Here is a 15,491-nt window from a genome sequence, read left to right as displayed (position 1 = left end):
ATTAATTAAGCTTAAGATACAAGCGGCTATTGCTACAACTTGAGGGTTGGTAGGTTCAACTTCTGTCTGCAATCAAATTTATGAGCTGAACCTAAAGGTCCTATGCAAATTTACAGTCTGCATCTATGTCCAGGTACATGTGATTCATTTTTAATTGATCCTCAAGTAGCTGCTATAATAACCTCCACTGATAAGATGATTAACTGAAGAAATTTCAGTGGCCTTTCTCTCCAGTTTGCATTTGACCCGACGACACTGGGATGAGAAGAGGTGTAATTAAGCAGCAGAAGCTCTTTCGATGAGTGCGTGCTGTGATTGCTGCAGTAGGGACCGCTCGGGGCATTTTCACACATCAAGACTAACACCATTTAACCCAAACTACAAAGGGAATTGTATTGCCACTGTAACAAACTGAGTAAAGCACTTGTATTAAAAGAGTGGCACGATACACTTTTCTAGAGAGATGTTAGGATGCTATATGTCCATCATGAGTAACAAGTCTTGCCGCTCTTAATTCTTCAAAAAAGGGCCCAAAAGCTCTACAGTTTGAAGCTCCACATCTTTACATTTTCAGCGTCAGTAGCTCTAGTTAAGACTGACTTAAATAAGATATATGTCAGAGGTCTTCAACAGGGGGTCCGCGGAGGTACTGCAGGGGGGTCGCGAAATCTTTGGTTGATTAGACGATTTTTTTTAAATAAAAAAAAAAAAAAAAAAATCATTATTTTTTTTTCAAACAGTTTTTTCTCACAAATTGTGTGCAAACGTGTGCCATCTGAGGATTCATTGTCCCATCTACATGCATGTTTAAAGTTAAAATCTGTGGATTATTTGAATAGCTCAGTGTTGTATGCAAGATGTTTGTTTATAAATGGCAGTGGCACGGCCACCCTGTACCTTGCACATGTTTAAAATAAAAACATGAATATATTAACCTGTGTATTATTTGAATAGCTTAGTATTGAATGTACAATAACAGAGTAGCTATGTTTATACACGGCACTAGGCCCCGTTAAATATAAAACACAATTGTATGCCATATAAATAGTAGGGGGGTCCCTGCTCCAGCTCTTCATCAGTTTGGGGGTCCCTGGCCTGAAAAACGTTGAAGACCCCTGTGCTAGGTTATACAGGCCCAGGAAAATCTGAGAGGCTGACGTACCGCTTATGCAAGGACGGAGGTTTCATAACACAGACATGCTTGTTCCAGGGGCTGTTTTATCAGGAGTTGAATTTGACAAATGTTCTTTTTCAGTTTTACAAGGGCACTAGATGCATAATTGGCAATTAATATGTTAATCTTGGGTTTAACATGTTTGAGGAAAAAAAAAAATTCACAGTTCTTAAAGGCATACTTGCAAAAAGAATACAAAACCGCAAGGCTTGCTGTAATGCTGTTTGTGTGTCACATGTCAGGGGAGCTTCAGTGTGATTTACAGTGACCATAAATGTAATAAAAATAGCCTCACAGTATGTTACTCTATTAAAGGTGGAAGCTGTGGTCCTGTATTTATTGCAGTAACTCTTCACACTGAGTAGCCTAAAAAAAAAACAAGTCACGCAATGTAACTATTTAGCATAGTGTAAAAAGGAGATAAATATCATATCCATAAGATAAAGCTAGAGCCAGCAGACGATAACCTCAGCACAGGGATTAAAGATATGATTAAACCGTTTGGCTTCCTTTTTAATTTTTGTGGTAACAAGGTTAAACATTGTCACTGTTAAGCTTCAGAAATCTGTAGCCCTGTAGCTTTATTCAGCATAACTTTTTGTAATCCTACCCAAGTACTTTTGGCTGAATGTAAGTTTTTCTGGTGCCTTAAGTTTTGTTGCCGAACCTGATGAATAAAAAATATTAGATATATGAAATAGAATGACTATGAGAAAAACACTGTGATGAGAAGAGGTGTCTGTGATGCAGACACAGAACTCTGCAGACACAGAACTCCGAAGGAATTTATGTTTCTGAAGTGAGCCTGAAGTGAGAAAAGACTTCTGCATCCCCTCCTACCTCCAATTTTTTCAGTGCGAGAGGGCTCCAGTGCCAAAGAATATATTGGGCATATCTCTGAGACAAGACTACCTTTGATGCTCAATGAAGTTAACTAATCTTCCATCAGGTCAAATCAGAACTTGTAGCAAAGATTATTCTTCAGGTTTTCAGGGTGTAATGTAAAAACTCTAGTTTTGGCCAAGAACACCATAGGACATTTTTTCTGCTGAATTAGTTACAGAACTTTCAGTCGCATTTACCAAATCTAGCATCACAGCACGAGTAGAAATGTGTACGTGCCCCTGTGCAGATCCCAGCAGCTTGTGAAACTGTCACAGAACAGAATCTATAAATGTCCTAAAACATGAGATCTTTTTTTTCATTTACTCAAAATGTCTGAATGTGAACAAAGCATTTTGTAAAACTATCACTGGTTTTAATGATTAAAACAAAGTCATGATTATGAGGGGTGTCACAGTGGAGTTGTGACCATCATCCAATAGATGCCAGCTTGTCTGCTGTTTGATCCAGTGCCATTTACAATCATCTTTACTTTAAATCTCACTTTTTGTCTATGAGTTGCAGCTTACTTTTGCTTTCACTCATTGTTTTTGTTTGGTTAAGTCTACACATGAAAAACTACCTTACGTAAGAAAAACACTGCTTGCCTTCAAGTAGATTCTCTCACAATGTGGATTAGAAATCTCCTTATTCTTGCATACAGAGTAATGTGTCCTGATGTGTCCTCCACATAAAAATGCACAATTTGTGTCCATCTATGAGATGACAGTGATTTTCACTTTGATTTATTCTAAGGGCAGAGTGAAGACATGAGCCTTTTTAATTGCAACTTAACCCTGCTCATGAGCCTGGGCGTGTCGAGGCTTTGAACTGTAAAGTGCATTACAGTATTGCCAAATCTGCGTGCCTGTATGTGTTTAATGATGGATCATTAGCAGCAGAATATAGTTACGCTGAAAAATTCAGCTGTATTCAACTGTGAGAAAGCTTGTCTAGGATGAAGCAATTAAAATTTTATGCAATGATCGAGATGCAGACCTGTTTTTTTTTTTTTTAAAGAGAGAAGTCCTTTTATATTCAACTGGGCATTAACTGGAAGAAATCCCTGAACTTTTTTTTTCAAAAGTCTGTGCTGAACAGGCACATTTCTGGAGAAGCTTTTTCAAACGCGTAACATGAGAACAATTTGTTCCTCTCTCTGATTCACAGGTTCCAGTAGGAGCTCCAGCCAAACCTGCTACTTTCACATTTGTACCAGCTGTGCAGAAATTACCAATTAAAAGCCTTCTTGTTGAAGAGGAGAGATTTGAAGTTCTGACAGGAAAATCAGATAAGGTACAGCAGCAAATGCATAGAAAGTGACACAGTGATACTTTCTGCAGCTGGCTTTCAGCAACTATGGCATGGTTATTGTTATTGTTGCAAGACATTTCTTCTTTCTGTTTTTACCAGTATTTGTCACACTTACATATTAGATTTTTTTGAGTAATAACCAAAGACTGGAGATGAGCCCATAGCATAGAATTAGTCATCAATCAACACCTCTTGTAGCTTAGCCTAAAGTTTCATGTTAAAATGCACACACACTATAATTGTTTAGAAAATGTATGACATAATTTGGGTAGGACAATATTCCTCTCATATTGGATGTAACAGATACTGTATGTCTTCATCTTTCACAGCCCTAATTTTTTCCCAACATTGATTTTATCATTTTTTTTTCAATCAAACTTATGACCGTCTACTCAGGATTTTACAATGCAAAGCTTTTTCACATGGAGAGCTGAGCGACTTTGCAGGAAAATACCTGGTAATGATAACAACATTATGAAGTGAGATTTCTCTGAACTTTAACATCCTGACGAGATAGTAAACCAGCAAATCTAGAAAGTTCTTGAAGCAGAAAATCTAAGTCAGCTTTTTGTCAGCCTTTTAAAAGGACTCCTGTCTCTTCTGATTAATCATGTCAAAAGCTTGAGATTTGTAAACTCTTGCTCTCACCTGCAGTATTTTAGTGTGACTTCCTCCTCCAGTGATGAGACAAATGCCCCAAATCTTTAATGAAAAACAGGCAAAAAAAGTCACCTTTTTTTCCAATATTCTACATTGATTTTAAAATCCATAATTTCATACATTCTATGTTAAAAATCCACCTAAACCACTGACAGAATGCCGTCTTAATCCCTATTCAATACTTAATTTCAAATCCACTGTTGTATTCAACATATTTCCATGTGACTTCAAACATCAAATGAAATGTTCTGCTTAAGGTTGGATTCTTCTGCTCAGCATACAAAAATGCAAACACACAACTTTGACACAAAAAACTATGAAAAAAAAGACATAACAGCACAAGACAACTATTAACAGAAATGTACTGAAAATACATTTTCAGTCATTAATTTTCACAACCTGTGCATCAACCTTTAGTAGGAAGTACTTTAATGTACACAAGCTATTGAAAGCAACCACTCCTGGGAGCTGATGCTGACCCCCTGTGGTGTCAATTGCTCGAGGGCTTAAAGTGCTAATGGATGTTTATCCAACATCAGAATCAGAGCAGCACCGCAGTGCTGGGTGCCTGTTGGCTGCTTGCACATAGACTTCAAAGGTCTTTAAACCGAGGGGGGTAGCACTATTTGTATCTCAACTTCCTTCACTGCCATATCCTTGAGGACTGGCAGCCCTTTAGGTTATTCAATGACAGCATATGACTACACAGCTGTAACACATGCAGAAGTTTGGGTTTTAAAAAACATGGATTGGTGTCTTGTCATTTTTCTGCAATATCGGTTTGCGTTCTTGACTGAACACACTGTCACTAATTGGTTTCGTGCACAATTTTCTCTCTCACTAATCCTAAGTAATTTCCACTTCATTAGTTGTTTGACCATTTGTGGCTATCAACGACCTTCTCTCATATTGCTGTTTGACTTATTTTACCCCAAAAGATGAATAACAATTTCAGAATGCCAAGAAGAGGCTATGCAACGAGATTGGCTATGGAAGTGGTTTGAAATGTAAACATGCTTCCTATCCGTGGTGCCCCAACACAGCAGGAGGTTCGAAATTCTCCATCACCGGGATAAACATCTATACAGTGCTACAGCCAAATCTGTAACTGACTGCAATGCACTGCTGTAAAAGAAGGAACATGAGAAGAAAAATACCAAGGGCTGAAAGAGGAAGCAAAAACATGTGGAAAAGCAACAGTGATGCCAGTATTCAGGATTAAATGATATCCATCACTGGTAGAGTTGCCACTGATTCAACATGCTGAAATGACTGAAAACAATGCAGACAGATTTTGACAGTTCAGACTGTGTGTCAGCCCTTGAAAAGACAAGGCAAACAGAAGTCTGATTATCAGTTTGGTGTATGAAGTAATTCTAATTGGCTGTTCAGCATAGCCACAGAATTAATTTATTCCCTCGTTTATTGTTTTTTTCCTCTAATTTTTATCTCTGCCTCTTCCTATCGTCTTCTACAACCAAACGACAAATGACCACAAAGTTCTCACTAATCGTATCTTCAAACTTTGTCTGTGGTGAGAGAACATCAGTGGCATCATGATAGGCAAAGCATGCTTTGTACTGTATATATATTTTATCTTCATCTGTTGAAAACCATGAATAGAATTCCGCCCTTTTCTGTATTTGAGAGTTATGTCCTCCTGTACAGGTATAGATACCACATCCTACCTGGCAGATGGATGTGGTCTTTGCGTTATGTTTACTGTTAGTGACACTGGCAATGTCACTGGTTGGTTTGGTGTGTCAGAGCCCTAAAAAATCATAGATAGCCAATAAAAGCCAGCAGTGATTGGTGTAATATAGTCACTTGTCCAGTCTTAAAGACTTGCCTGGTGATAAAATTGCAGGGCTCTTAATCTAGACTGCCTCACGGAACCCAACTCTGAACCTTCAATCGCTATTCATTTTTTGATTATTAAAGACGACCAGACGACCATGACGGTAAAGTGTTTTCTGGGCAGTGATATCAGTTGAGGTCAAATTGAGGACCAAGAAATCTTTCAGGGTGACCAAGTGAAAAGATTGCTGAAAGGCAAACCAAAACTTTTCATTAACTGCAAAAGTGATACAGGATGATAGAAAAATAGAAGAAGGAATTTCCCACCCTTGAAGGGGGTGTAGAAAAGGTGAATTTTAAAATAATTTCTGTGAAGGAATAATATCCTAAACGTGAATGCATTGTGGACTCTCAAGCGGCTCAAGATCAAGGTTTTGCCTTCATCCTTTCAGTCCCCAGACACAAACATCATCATCAAAAGAGTGGTGCATGCATGATTAAAAATCTTACATATCCGAAGGCTTGTGCAAAAAGAATGACCTGAAAAACCCCAAACAAGATTCAGAGCTGGCTAGAAAAAGTTTTTTTCAACGTGTGAAAGACCTACTTGCCAAGGACAAAATATTTTGCCATTTTCCCACTATTCTGAAGCCATAAAATATTCAGATAGAACAAGTGCTGCTGCTTAATCGTTTTATAAAATACTTTATCTTCTTTTCTCAAAACTACTCAACAACTAGTAACAATTATTTTTCTAAATAATTTTTCTTCAATTATTGATTCTAAATTGATCCTGGGAGAGAGTGTGCATAGTCGTTCATCTAGTTTGTCTCTGTGTGGCCCTACAATGGACTGGCAATGTGTCCAGGCTGTACCCTTTCATGGAGTTTGGCAAAAGCGGACTCAAACGGAGACAATGAAGTGTGCGAGTCTTAGCTGGAAGGTGGTCTTGAAGGTTTAATAACTAAACACAGAGATCACAGAGAAAAAAACAAACTAAGAATCAATCGGAAAAAAACACAGTTAACATGAAATGATCCGACTCGGTGTACATAATGGAGTAAATAAAAACGAACAGCAGGTGAGACAATCAGCAACGGAAACCAGGTGTGACATAGCAGGTAAAAACAACAAAACTCACATTAGGAAATATAATACAGAATGAAACAGGAAGCAGGGTTAAAGTCCAAAAGTAAACCAAGAAACCAAAAACAAAGCCAAACACAAAAACTCAGACATACTCTGCTCATGACCCTGAAATAGATTAAGCGGGTATAGATGTCTCTAAATCATCAGAGTAGCCTTGAGTAATAATCATCAATTAGTTTTCTGCCATTACTGATGAGCACAAAAGTGAGCTTCTTTGTCCAATTACCATTTCATTTAAAGTTGGAGGACTTTCTTTTGACGGTGCCTTTTTTGTTTGGATATCACAGATGGCCTTCAGCTGTCTAAGTTACTTAAGGTGGAAGCAGGTGAGCAGATATTTTATCTACAAAATACGCAGTAGAGTTTTCTGCCCCACGTAATTTAACCCAAAGTTTGAAAAAGTATAGTGTTGCATCAATGGACGTAATTCCCAACCACAATAGTTTAGACATGACAAACATTCAGTGACTCACTTTTCAGTGTTATTCAAGTAACACCATTTTTTGACACTTTTGTCTGTGGTGACATTTTGGACACAAGCTGTCACTTTTACAGGAAGCAGTTGTTCTGGCAGCCTTTCATTTCTTTGATTGCTGCTTATTCAGAGTAAGGCAAAGAAGCAGCTCGAGGAACATTTCTAATTTGTTCAGATGTCTAAAGGCTGCTACTTGAAAATGGTGTCATACATATTTTTATTGTGATTATAATTATATATATATATTATAAATAATTATAATTATAGTTAATGTTAATAATGAGACATTATTACACAGGAGCACAGTGTTCTTATATTTGCATTGGAACCAGAGCCAACAGAACATATTGGCTTAAGTAACTGCTGCAAAGTCTGTCAAAGACTTTAGGGGGTTTTACAAACAAAGGCCATTGCTGGGGATTTGCAGAAGTAAAAGTAAATTAGCATAAGTATGTTTATTTTTCAAAACCTGTATAATTCCATGTCTTTCAAATGTTGCTACGCTTACTAGCTAAAGATGAAACTAGAGCTTGTCAGTTGGTAATATGTTTACTATGAGAAGGCAGTAGCTTGCTTCATTGAATGTTTCTTCATCTAAATAACTTGAAAGAACATAGTTTCGAATAAAGAAGAACCAACAAAAAGCAGCAATGGAAATCTAGCAGAGAGCGACATAAACTAGGGAGTATACATACTGAGTGAGGGATTACTGATTACAACCAGGTGTTGATGGACATTGAGGTAGAGGAAACAAAACTGAAAAACAGAAAATGAACTACAATAAAAAATACTATATGGAAATCCAAAAGACTAAATGCTTAATACTAACATTAAAATTCAGAAAAAGGAATCATAAAACACATAACAAAACTAACAAACCGTGACTTATTACGCAACAGGTATGATTGGGGAAGGGGTTCAGTAATTTATGATTAGGTGTAAAGAAACTTTTCCATGATATCTATCTGACATCAAAGAATAACCAGCAAGAATAATGCCCGTATTGTTTATCATTTTCCCATGTGAATGAATAGATACACTAAGAAATGAATAAATCCTCAGTATCACATTAAATTTCCGCTCTGAGACTGGCTTTGTTTGTGCTCTGAGAGTATTGATATGCACAAATAACAAATTATGTTTCCTGCTCATTCAAAGATAATTCCATGCAGCTACTGTATGTCCATTACCAAACGGAAAAAATCATAGATTCATAACATCGTTTTTATCTCAATTGTGTTTCATCATCCTTTTTTTTCTTCTTTTAACACATTTGGTAAAGATTCAAGATTCCATTTAAAACAGTCTGAAATCCACATATTGCAGTGTTGTCTCTTCGTTTTTTTTTTTTATATTTCCATAAAAGACTTTGATTAAGCTTTAGCTATTTCCATCAGCAACTGAAATATCAATCGACGTACGTTGTAAATAAACATCTTACATATAATTCAAAAGGAATATCAACACACTTTATATCGACATACAGAGAAAAATATGATCAGATCTGACTTACTTTTAACTAAACTCAGACTGTCATTCCAATACATTAGGCTTAAAAGTTGCGGGTGAATACAGAGCCTGCATCACTTGTGTAGTTCTGTTCATGAGGCATGTGCTAAGCAAATGTCAGCAGGACAGGCGCATGCACATGTGATTTATATGTGTGGGGCATGTGGTGTGGTCAAACCAAGCACACCCCCCTGAGCTCACTGGGGCTGGCTGACGTTCACCCCAGCTTTTCTCAGGTTTCACTTCCTCCGTTCCCCCTAAACATTTGCTCCGCTTTCTCCTGTCAGAACATAGCTGTGTCTCATGAGAGGACAACTGGGGAGAACATGTCAGACGGGCAGATTTTCAAGGCGAAGATTGTCTTTATCGAGGACATATTGGAGAGAGGAGCAGGAAACACGGCCCAGCTGGAGGCAAAACCTCAAGTAAGTGCAACATGAACGCTATCAATTGTAGTGATGCAGGGGGCTTCATTGAAAATATCTTTTATCATTAAAAAAGGAACTTCCATGTGATTAATGAAAAACATTTTTTAGTGCTTTTCAGATCTGTTTAAGTAAAATCTGAAGCATTAAAAAGTAAAGTCTGAAGTTTCATAGTTCCTTGTTTATACTGAGTTTATTTGAGCTCTACTTTTTTTTTAGGTTGGCTGATGGTGGCTTCTTTATAATGCTCTCACAAATCCTGCATAAATGTTAATCTGCAGGTCCAAAATTTCAGCCCCCCTTCTTTTTCAGAATTTCACTGATGAGTCCAATTTCTGTATCAGCTGTGTGTAAAATAAACCTCTTTGTTTTGCAGTTCAAGCCTTTACTAAATCACGTGAGCCTCCCTCAAACCAAAGCCTCGCCTTCAGTCAGAGCCTGGTCTGAAAATACACCTAACCACAGAGCCACAGGGACGGTGTCTATGGAAACAGCTGATGGTAAACACTGGGGCATTTCCCGGCGGCAGTGTCAAGACACTTCTGGACATGCCGAGGTTAGCTTGGGTTGCTTTCCAGATAGATCATCTGTGTCAGAAGACAGGACAAGCCCCTTAAACTCTGCAGACTTGTTTTCCACCCCGGCTTCATCCAGGGAGTCCATCCTCTCAGAGGGCTCGGACAAGAAGAGTTGGACCACCATGCTGCATTCCTCAGTGACTTCTCCTGTCTCCTTCAGCCGCACAGTTTCTCCCTGCTCATCTATCCGCTCTGGCGTCTTCTCACCGGCTGTTGTCCAGATCAAGAGGCACTTTCTTGCTCCTGGCTCCAGTTTGCTTCACATCCCTCAAACCTGCTTCTCATCTTGCGACAGCCTGTCCTCTTCCACCTGTCCGCAGACGCCCACTCCCCGACACCGACCTCCTCTTACCCGGCTCTCCCTCCTCACTGCCATCCTTAGGAAAGGCCGTCTTCCTGTCCTGTCCCCTGCACTACAGAGGCCTTACACACCGTGCTGGCCTGTTAACCCTGTGACCCTGTCTTTCTGCAATGCATGCTCAGCTGCCACCAGCGTGGCCTCCATTCCTCTTGACTTTTCCTCTCAGTTCTCCTCATCAGCATCAATAGATAGTCAAAACCCGGTTCACAAGGAACGCAATAATTACATCCCTGCTTTCCCAACAGTGGAGACAAGTAAGCACAAAAGGATGTGCCTTGAAGCTCAGGTGACAAAATGCTCAGAGCTAATTGGCTCAGGTCATGAGGAGCACGGTATTTCTCCTCCACCAGTAAGCAGCAGCATTCTCCACAGAACTCCTCTGCCTCTGTTGCCAAACTTCAAATCTGTTTCTCCACCAAAGCATGAAAAATCAGACTCTGCAACTACACTTCACAGCTCCATTTCCAAGTTGCCTGAGCTAAAGCCCAGCAACACACATATATTCCTTAAGGACCATACAGATAGTAACTTTAAAAAACTCATCTCCCAGTCCTCTAAACTTATTAATGAGACAGAGACCTCTGTGCCCCAAAAATGGACTCGCCACCCAAATTCATCTCTCTCAAAACTCCATTTGCTATCTCAGCAACTGAGAAGTCCACCTGCTCGCACAGACACAACATCTCCTCTCAGTCCTTTACAAAACACGACCAGAGTGGGAGGGTGTGAGTCAGTAAGAAGCTGTCCTGTTTCCAGAAGTGTCACACCATCACAGGCTTCTCGGAAAGCATACTGCCTGTCTCCTTCCCGCTACACACCCATAGTTTTTTCTGGATGGCCATCGCCCACCAACTCCCCCACGCCTACACCCTCTCCTGGTCCACCAATCAGAGACTTCACCCCGTCCCCTTCCCTGTCCCTGTGCTCCATGCCGCCGTCAAGGCCGGGGAGTGGAATGTCAGACTGCAGTGACAGGGACGGTAAAAAAAGAAAGGTAGTTGCTTCACTTTTCGCATGCACAACTGTAGCTTTAACTATAGGGATATTATTTACTATGCTTTCTCTGACGTACTGTTCTCAAGAGGTGTGGCTAATACACGGTTAAAATGAACTTGTTGACATTTTCAGCCACATACCTTCTATTCATAAAAGGGATGTGGGTTTCAGTGCTGTGAAAGAAGCCTTACATGCATCAGTATTGTTCTTATTATTGTTCTTATTGCTTGGCAACTCAAGTGTCGGCTGTTTTGCATGATAGGCAGTCTGCATCAGTGTGAGACTCTGACTCTCTACAAGGTTTATCTTTAGTAAAATGCAGAAATCTGAATTGTAATCAATTTGTATCAATCATCTGCTTTTCTCTTTTGATAAACAGCAGACATACAAGATTAAGTTGAGCTACAAATCGCTTGCTGCAATCCCCACAAACACCCTTCTGTTGGATCAGCAAGTGAGTTTTTTTTATTATCTCACTAATTCATTTTGAAATTCCCTTAAATATCTGGCAAGATTGTTTGAAGCATTAATGATTTCTGCTACTGTGTAACAACAGAAATGCAAAATGAACTATTCGCCATCGTAAAATGTCTACCATTATCGACAAAGAAGCTTATCAAAAAAATAAATTAAAGTAGAAAAACACACACAAGATGTTTAGGTGTTAATGACACCCTTCAACAATATTTCTTTTGAATTTTTTCCAACAATGACGAGCATACACAAACTTCCTAAACCTGCTGGGAAGTTCTGCCACTCTTCCATCACTATCTGTTCCAGCTCTTTGCAGAAGTTATTACTGAAATGGCAGATTTCAGCTCTCTCCAGAGATTTCAGTGGGACACAACCTGTGCTCTATTTAAAACAGTTTCCTCTTTATCTTTTGAACAATTCCGTGTTGGTGTTGTAGTTATGCTTCAGAGGGTTATCCTGCAGCGAGACCCAACACCTCAAACCTCAAACTTAGTTTGCTGAAACATGGCAGTGCAATTTGGTCTGAAATACATCTGAAGTACAGGAGGCAGCAAAACAGCTCAACAGCATAGCGAAAACTCGTTATAACGAGCGTAATGGAAAAGATTTGGTGTTCTTTCAGTTATTCTTATTTTACTCTGTTTTTATTCTATTTGATTATTTTATCCATTTCATTCATTCTTTTCTAATTTTTAGGATTTTCATTCTATTTTATCTAGCATCATTGACTCGAGTTGGTTGGTTCTAAACAAACTGATGGACCTAATTCCCAAAGAACACAGACTTTGGTTTGTTCAGGAATGTTTCTGTAACGACAAGTCTTTCCATTTTGTGCCTACATTTCAAAAGTGGTACCCTCATTGGTATTCACCCTTCTTGGTTCAGTGTAGTGTATAATTTGGATTGAAAACCAGCACTTCAGTTTGCCACAGGTCAGCCTGAAGGTGTTTTGATGTCTTGAGTGGTCTTATTTCCACAATCTGCACTGACCCTCACAGGCCCATCACCTCGACTTCCTACTTAGTTCCACATTCTGATCAGCATCTTCAACGTTTTATGACATGTCATCTATGTCAGTTATCTTATCTTTTTTTTTGGCATCACTATTGATAAAACAGGTCTTTGAATTGTATGCCAGTAAAACCATTTGTTTTGTTTATTAACACTTTTTAAGAATCATGGTGTGTTTTGTTTTTGTGTTTTCTGTGAAATCTTAATTTAGTTGTTGTTGTTCTTTGGACATTTGATCATAAATGTGCCTATAATATTCACCAGCACCAGTCATGTCACATTCTTCAAACAGAATCTCAAAATTTTCCTTCAAAAATGATATATCATTGGTCTTAAGTAATCAGGCTTCTGAAAGAATGAAAACATTTTTAAAAGGGAAACAGGGCTCAGAGGGACCTGAATACATGGCACAATGTTGTATTATTCACAGTGAAATATGATTTATATGGATCTGAATATTAAGGAATTCTAGCTAAAGAGTATGGAGTAGATGATAGGAATTGAAATTGAAATATTGAGTGTTGTCTCAAGCAATGAGTTTGATCTTTTCTGTCTGCTTGCATTCACAGGTGATAGACGAGCAGGTGGAGCGAGAACAGAGTCATTGTGACACACCGAACAGACGTGTTACGGACACCCACACGGAGGTATTACTGCCCGCGTCACTGCTAGTTTTCACCTGCAACCGAAAGTGTTAATATGTCGGTTCTTCCTACAGATGTGCTCGCCGGCACAACTCCGGCAACAGTCAGAGGAACTTTATGCAGTTATTGATGAGATACTGGAAAATTCAATTCCAACAGTGAGTCATTTGCTATCTATATTTATATGCTATAACAAATACAAATGTCGATTTGTAATTTTAAAAGGGATTTAACGGGCTTCTTTTTGCACCTTTTTATTTGCAAAATATCCTGGTGACCAAAGACCTCAAAGTCATCGACTGCCAAGGCTGGTTTCCAGGTAAAATGCATTTCCTGAATAGATTCTGTTCTGACTCAAAAACACCAAAGCAAGAAAGCAATTGTGTGTGGTCACACGTGGGTTTATTTGTGTGTGTCTCTGCACAACTATGTTAGAGGAAGTCTCCAGATGAATAGTCCAAAAATGACCCCCTATCGGCCCTTTCCTAAGTTCTTTTACTTGACCTTGATAAAAAAACAAAAACATAATTGAGTTACAGAGAGATGGCAGAGGAAATTCTTCAGCACTTGATGTGGGTCTGCAGCACTGAAACTACAAATGCTCAATAAACGTCCTTCAAAAAGTGCTGTAGATACTGCCTGTTGCAGTCTGTCGTATCACATTTCTACACAAAAATGTATCATACTATAGATAATCTATAACTTTACTTTCTTATTAAGCTTTGTAATTAAAAAATAATGAGAGAGAAATTCACGTAAGTAAAATATAGTGTTGTCACAGGCTGCTTATCCTCCTCACATTCATCCAGATGAGTCACAGTTTGTACCTCTGGATGAATGTAACAGCACTGCTATGAAAGCTGCAGCCAGAAATTGGGAGATGAAATGAACAATGATCCATTGTTTCTTATGCTAAACAAGTTAAAAAAGGAGGATCGAAAACTCCTTTCCTCAGCGTGTAGAGATTTGGAACAGCTCTTATCACAGATGTTGCTTAAATACTTCCAGGCCATTTAGTTTTGTCTGGACCCATAGTCCAACACATGATCTCATAAAAACATAGCTTGTCTCTTTTTTACATTTAAACAAGGTATAAAGTCTGCTTGAGAAAGCATTAAAAGTACCAGCGAATGGTTATTGTTACCCCGAGATGAAGCCGCACTAGCTTTTTCTGTCTCATATCGTGTAAGTTGTTCATACAATAGAAATATGACCCAAATGTCTGTCCTCTAAAGTTTCACCCCTGCAACCAGAAGAGGGGGAAATACGACTCGTTTGAGTATTTCCGCATAGCAAAGAAGACACCATTCTTAAATTTTGCCATAGGCAAGCCACAAATAGGCATGTTCATTCATTCGTTTCAAAGATAGGACGTATGTTCGAGACCAACCCACGACAAAAGTTTTTTTCTCTTCTGGTTTATGCTCCATTAATAACACAAAAACAGTTCGTCCAAACACTTTGTCACATTACATGGTTAGAGTTCACGATCAAATCAAATCAAAGCTTTGTGCTTAAATAGCCACAATAAATCCCACATTAAATACACAATAAATCAGAGCAGTTTCTGTCTTCATTTAGACACCAGCTAGACTATTTATGCACAACGACAGTATGAAACAATACCCTAAGCGTGACTCTAAATGCTCTGTCATCTTTATAGTGGTTCGAACACCCCTCACCAATGGCATGCAGACAGTTGTGGATGTCATCTACAATTACAAATCAACTAAAATCCTAAAACATAAAATATAATACATTTTACTTAAACACAAATTCCAAATGGGATAAAAGTGAATTCAAGCTGTTTAGTCAACAGCCTAAGAAGACATTCATGCATTATTCATCAAAAGGAGAGAGGCTCTTGTACTTTTCAGATAAAAAAGGGTTTTAAAGACGCCAGCTTTCTGTGGATCACGATACGTGTACGGCTCAAGAGCTGGATGGAATTTGTGTGAATTCAATTTAGGATGAGGAAAACAAATGCTGTTGAAGAGGAAAAAAACATTGAGAAAACAACAACACAGCTTTATTTTGCTTAA

The 15,491-nt window shown here is 38.7% G+C and overlaps 1 protein-coding gene across 2 annotated transcripts in view; it reads left to right on the top strand.

Moving 5' to 3' along the window:
* Positions 1-15,491, top strand: part of mlip (muscular LMNA-interacting protein) — a 34,588-nt gene that overhangs the window by 4,118 nt on the left and 14,979 nt on the right. For both annotated transcript variants that reach the window (XM_075478066.1, XM_075478070.1), the window contains exons 2-8: positions 3,227-3,352; positions 9,248-9,385; positions 9,762-11,318; positions 11,700-11,774; positions 13,375-13,452; positions 13,524-13,607; positions 13,733-13,768. In XM_075478066.1, coding sequence (XP_075334181.1) covers positions 3,227-3,352; positions 9,248-9,385; positions 9,762-11,318; positions 11,700-11,774; positions 13,375-13,452; positions 13,524-13,607; positions 13,733-13,768 — 2,094 coding nt within the window. The remainder of the gene's footprint in view (positions 1-3,226; positions 3,353-9,247; positions 9,386-9,761; positions 11,319-11,699; positions 11,775-13,374; positions 13,453-13,523; positions 13,608-13,732; positions 13,769-15,491) is intronic.

The sequence above is a fragment of the Odontesthes bonariensis genome, chromosome 2, assembly GCF_027942865.1.
Source record: "Odontesthes bonariensis isolate fOdoBon6 chromosome 2, fOdoBon6.hap1, whole genome shotgun sequence".
NCBI lineage: Eukaryota > Metazoa > Chordata > Actinopteri > Atheriniformes > Atherinopsidae > Odontesthes > Odontesthes bonariensis.
This window is presented reverse-complemented; position numbering and strand designations above follow the sequence as displayed.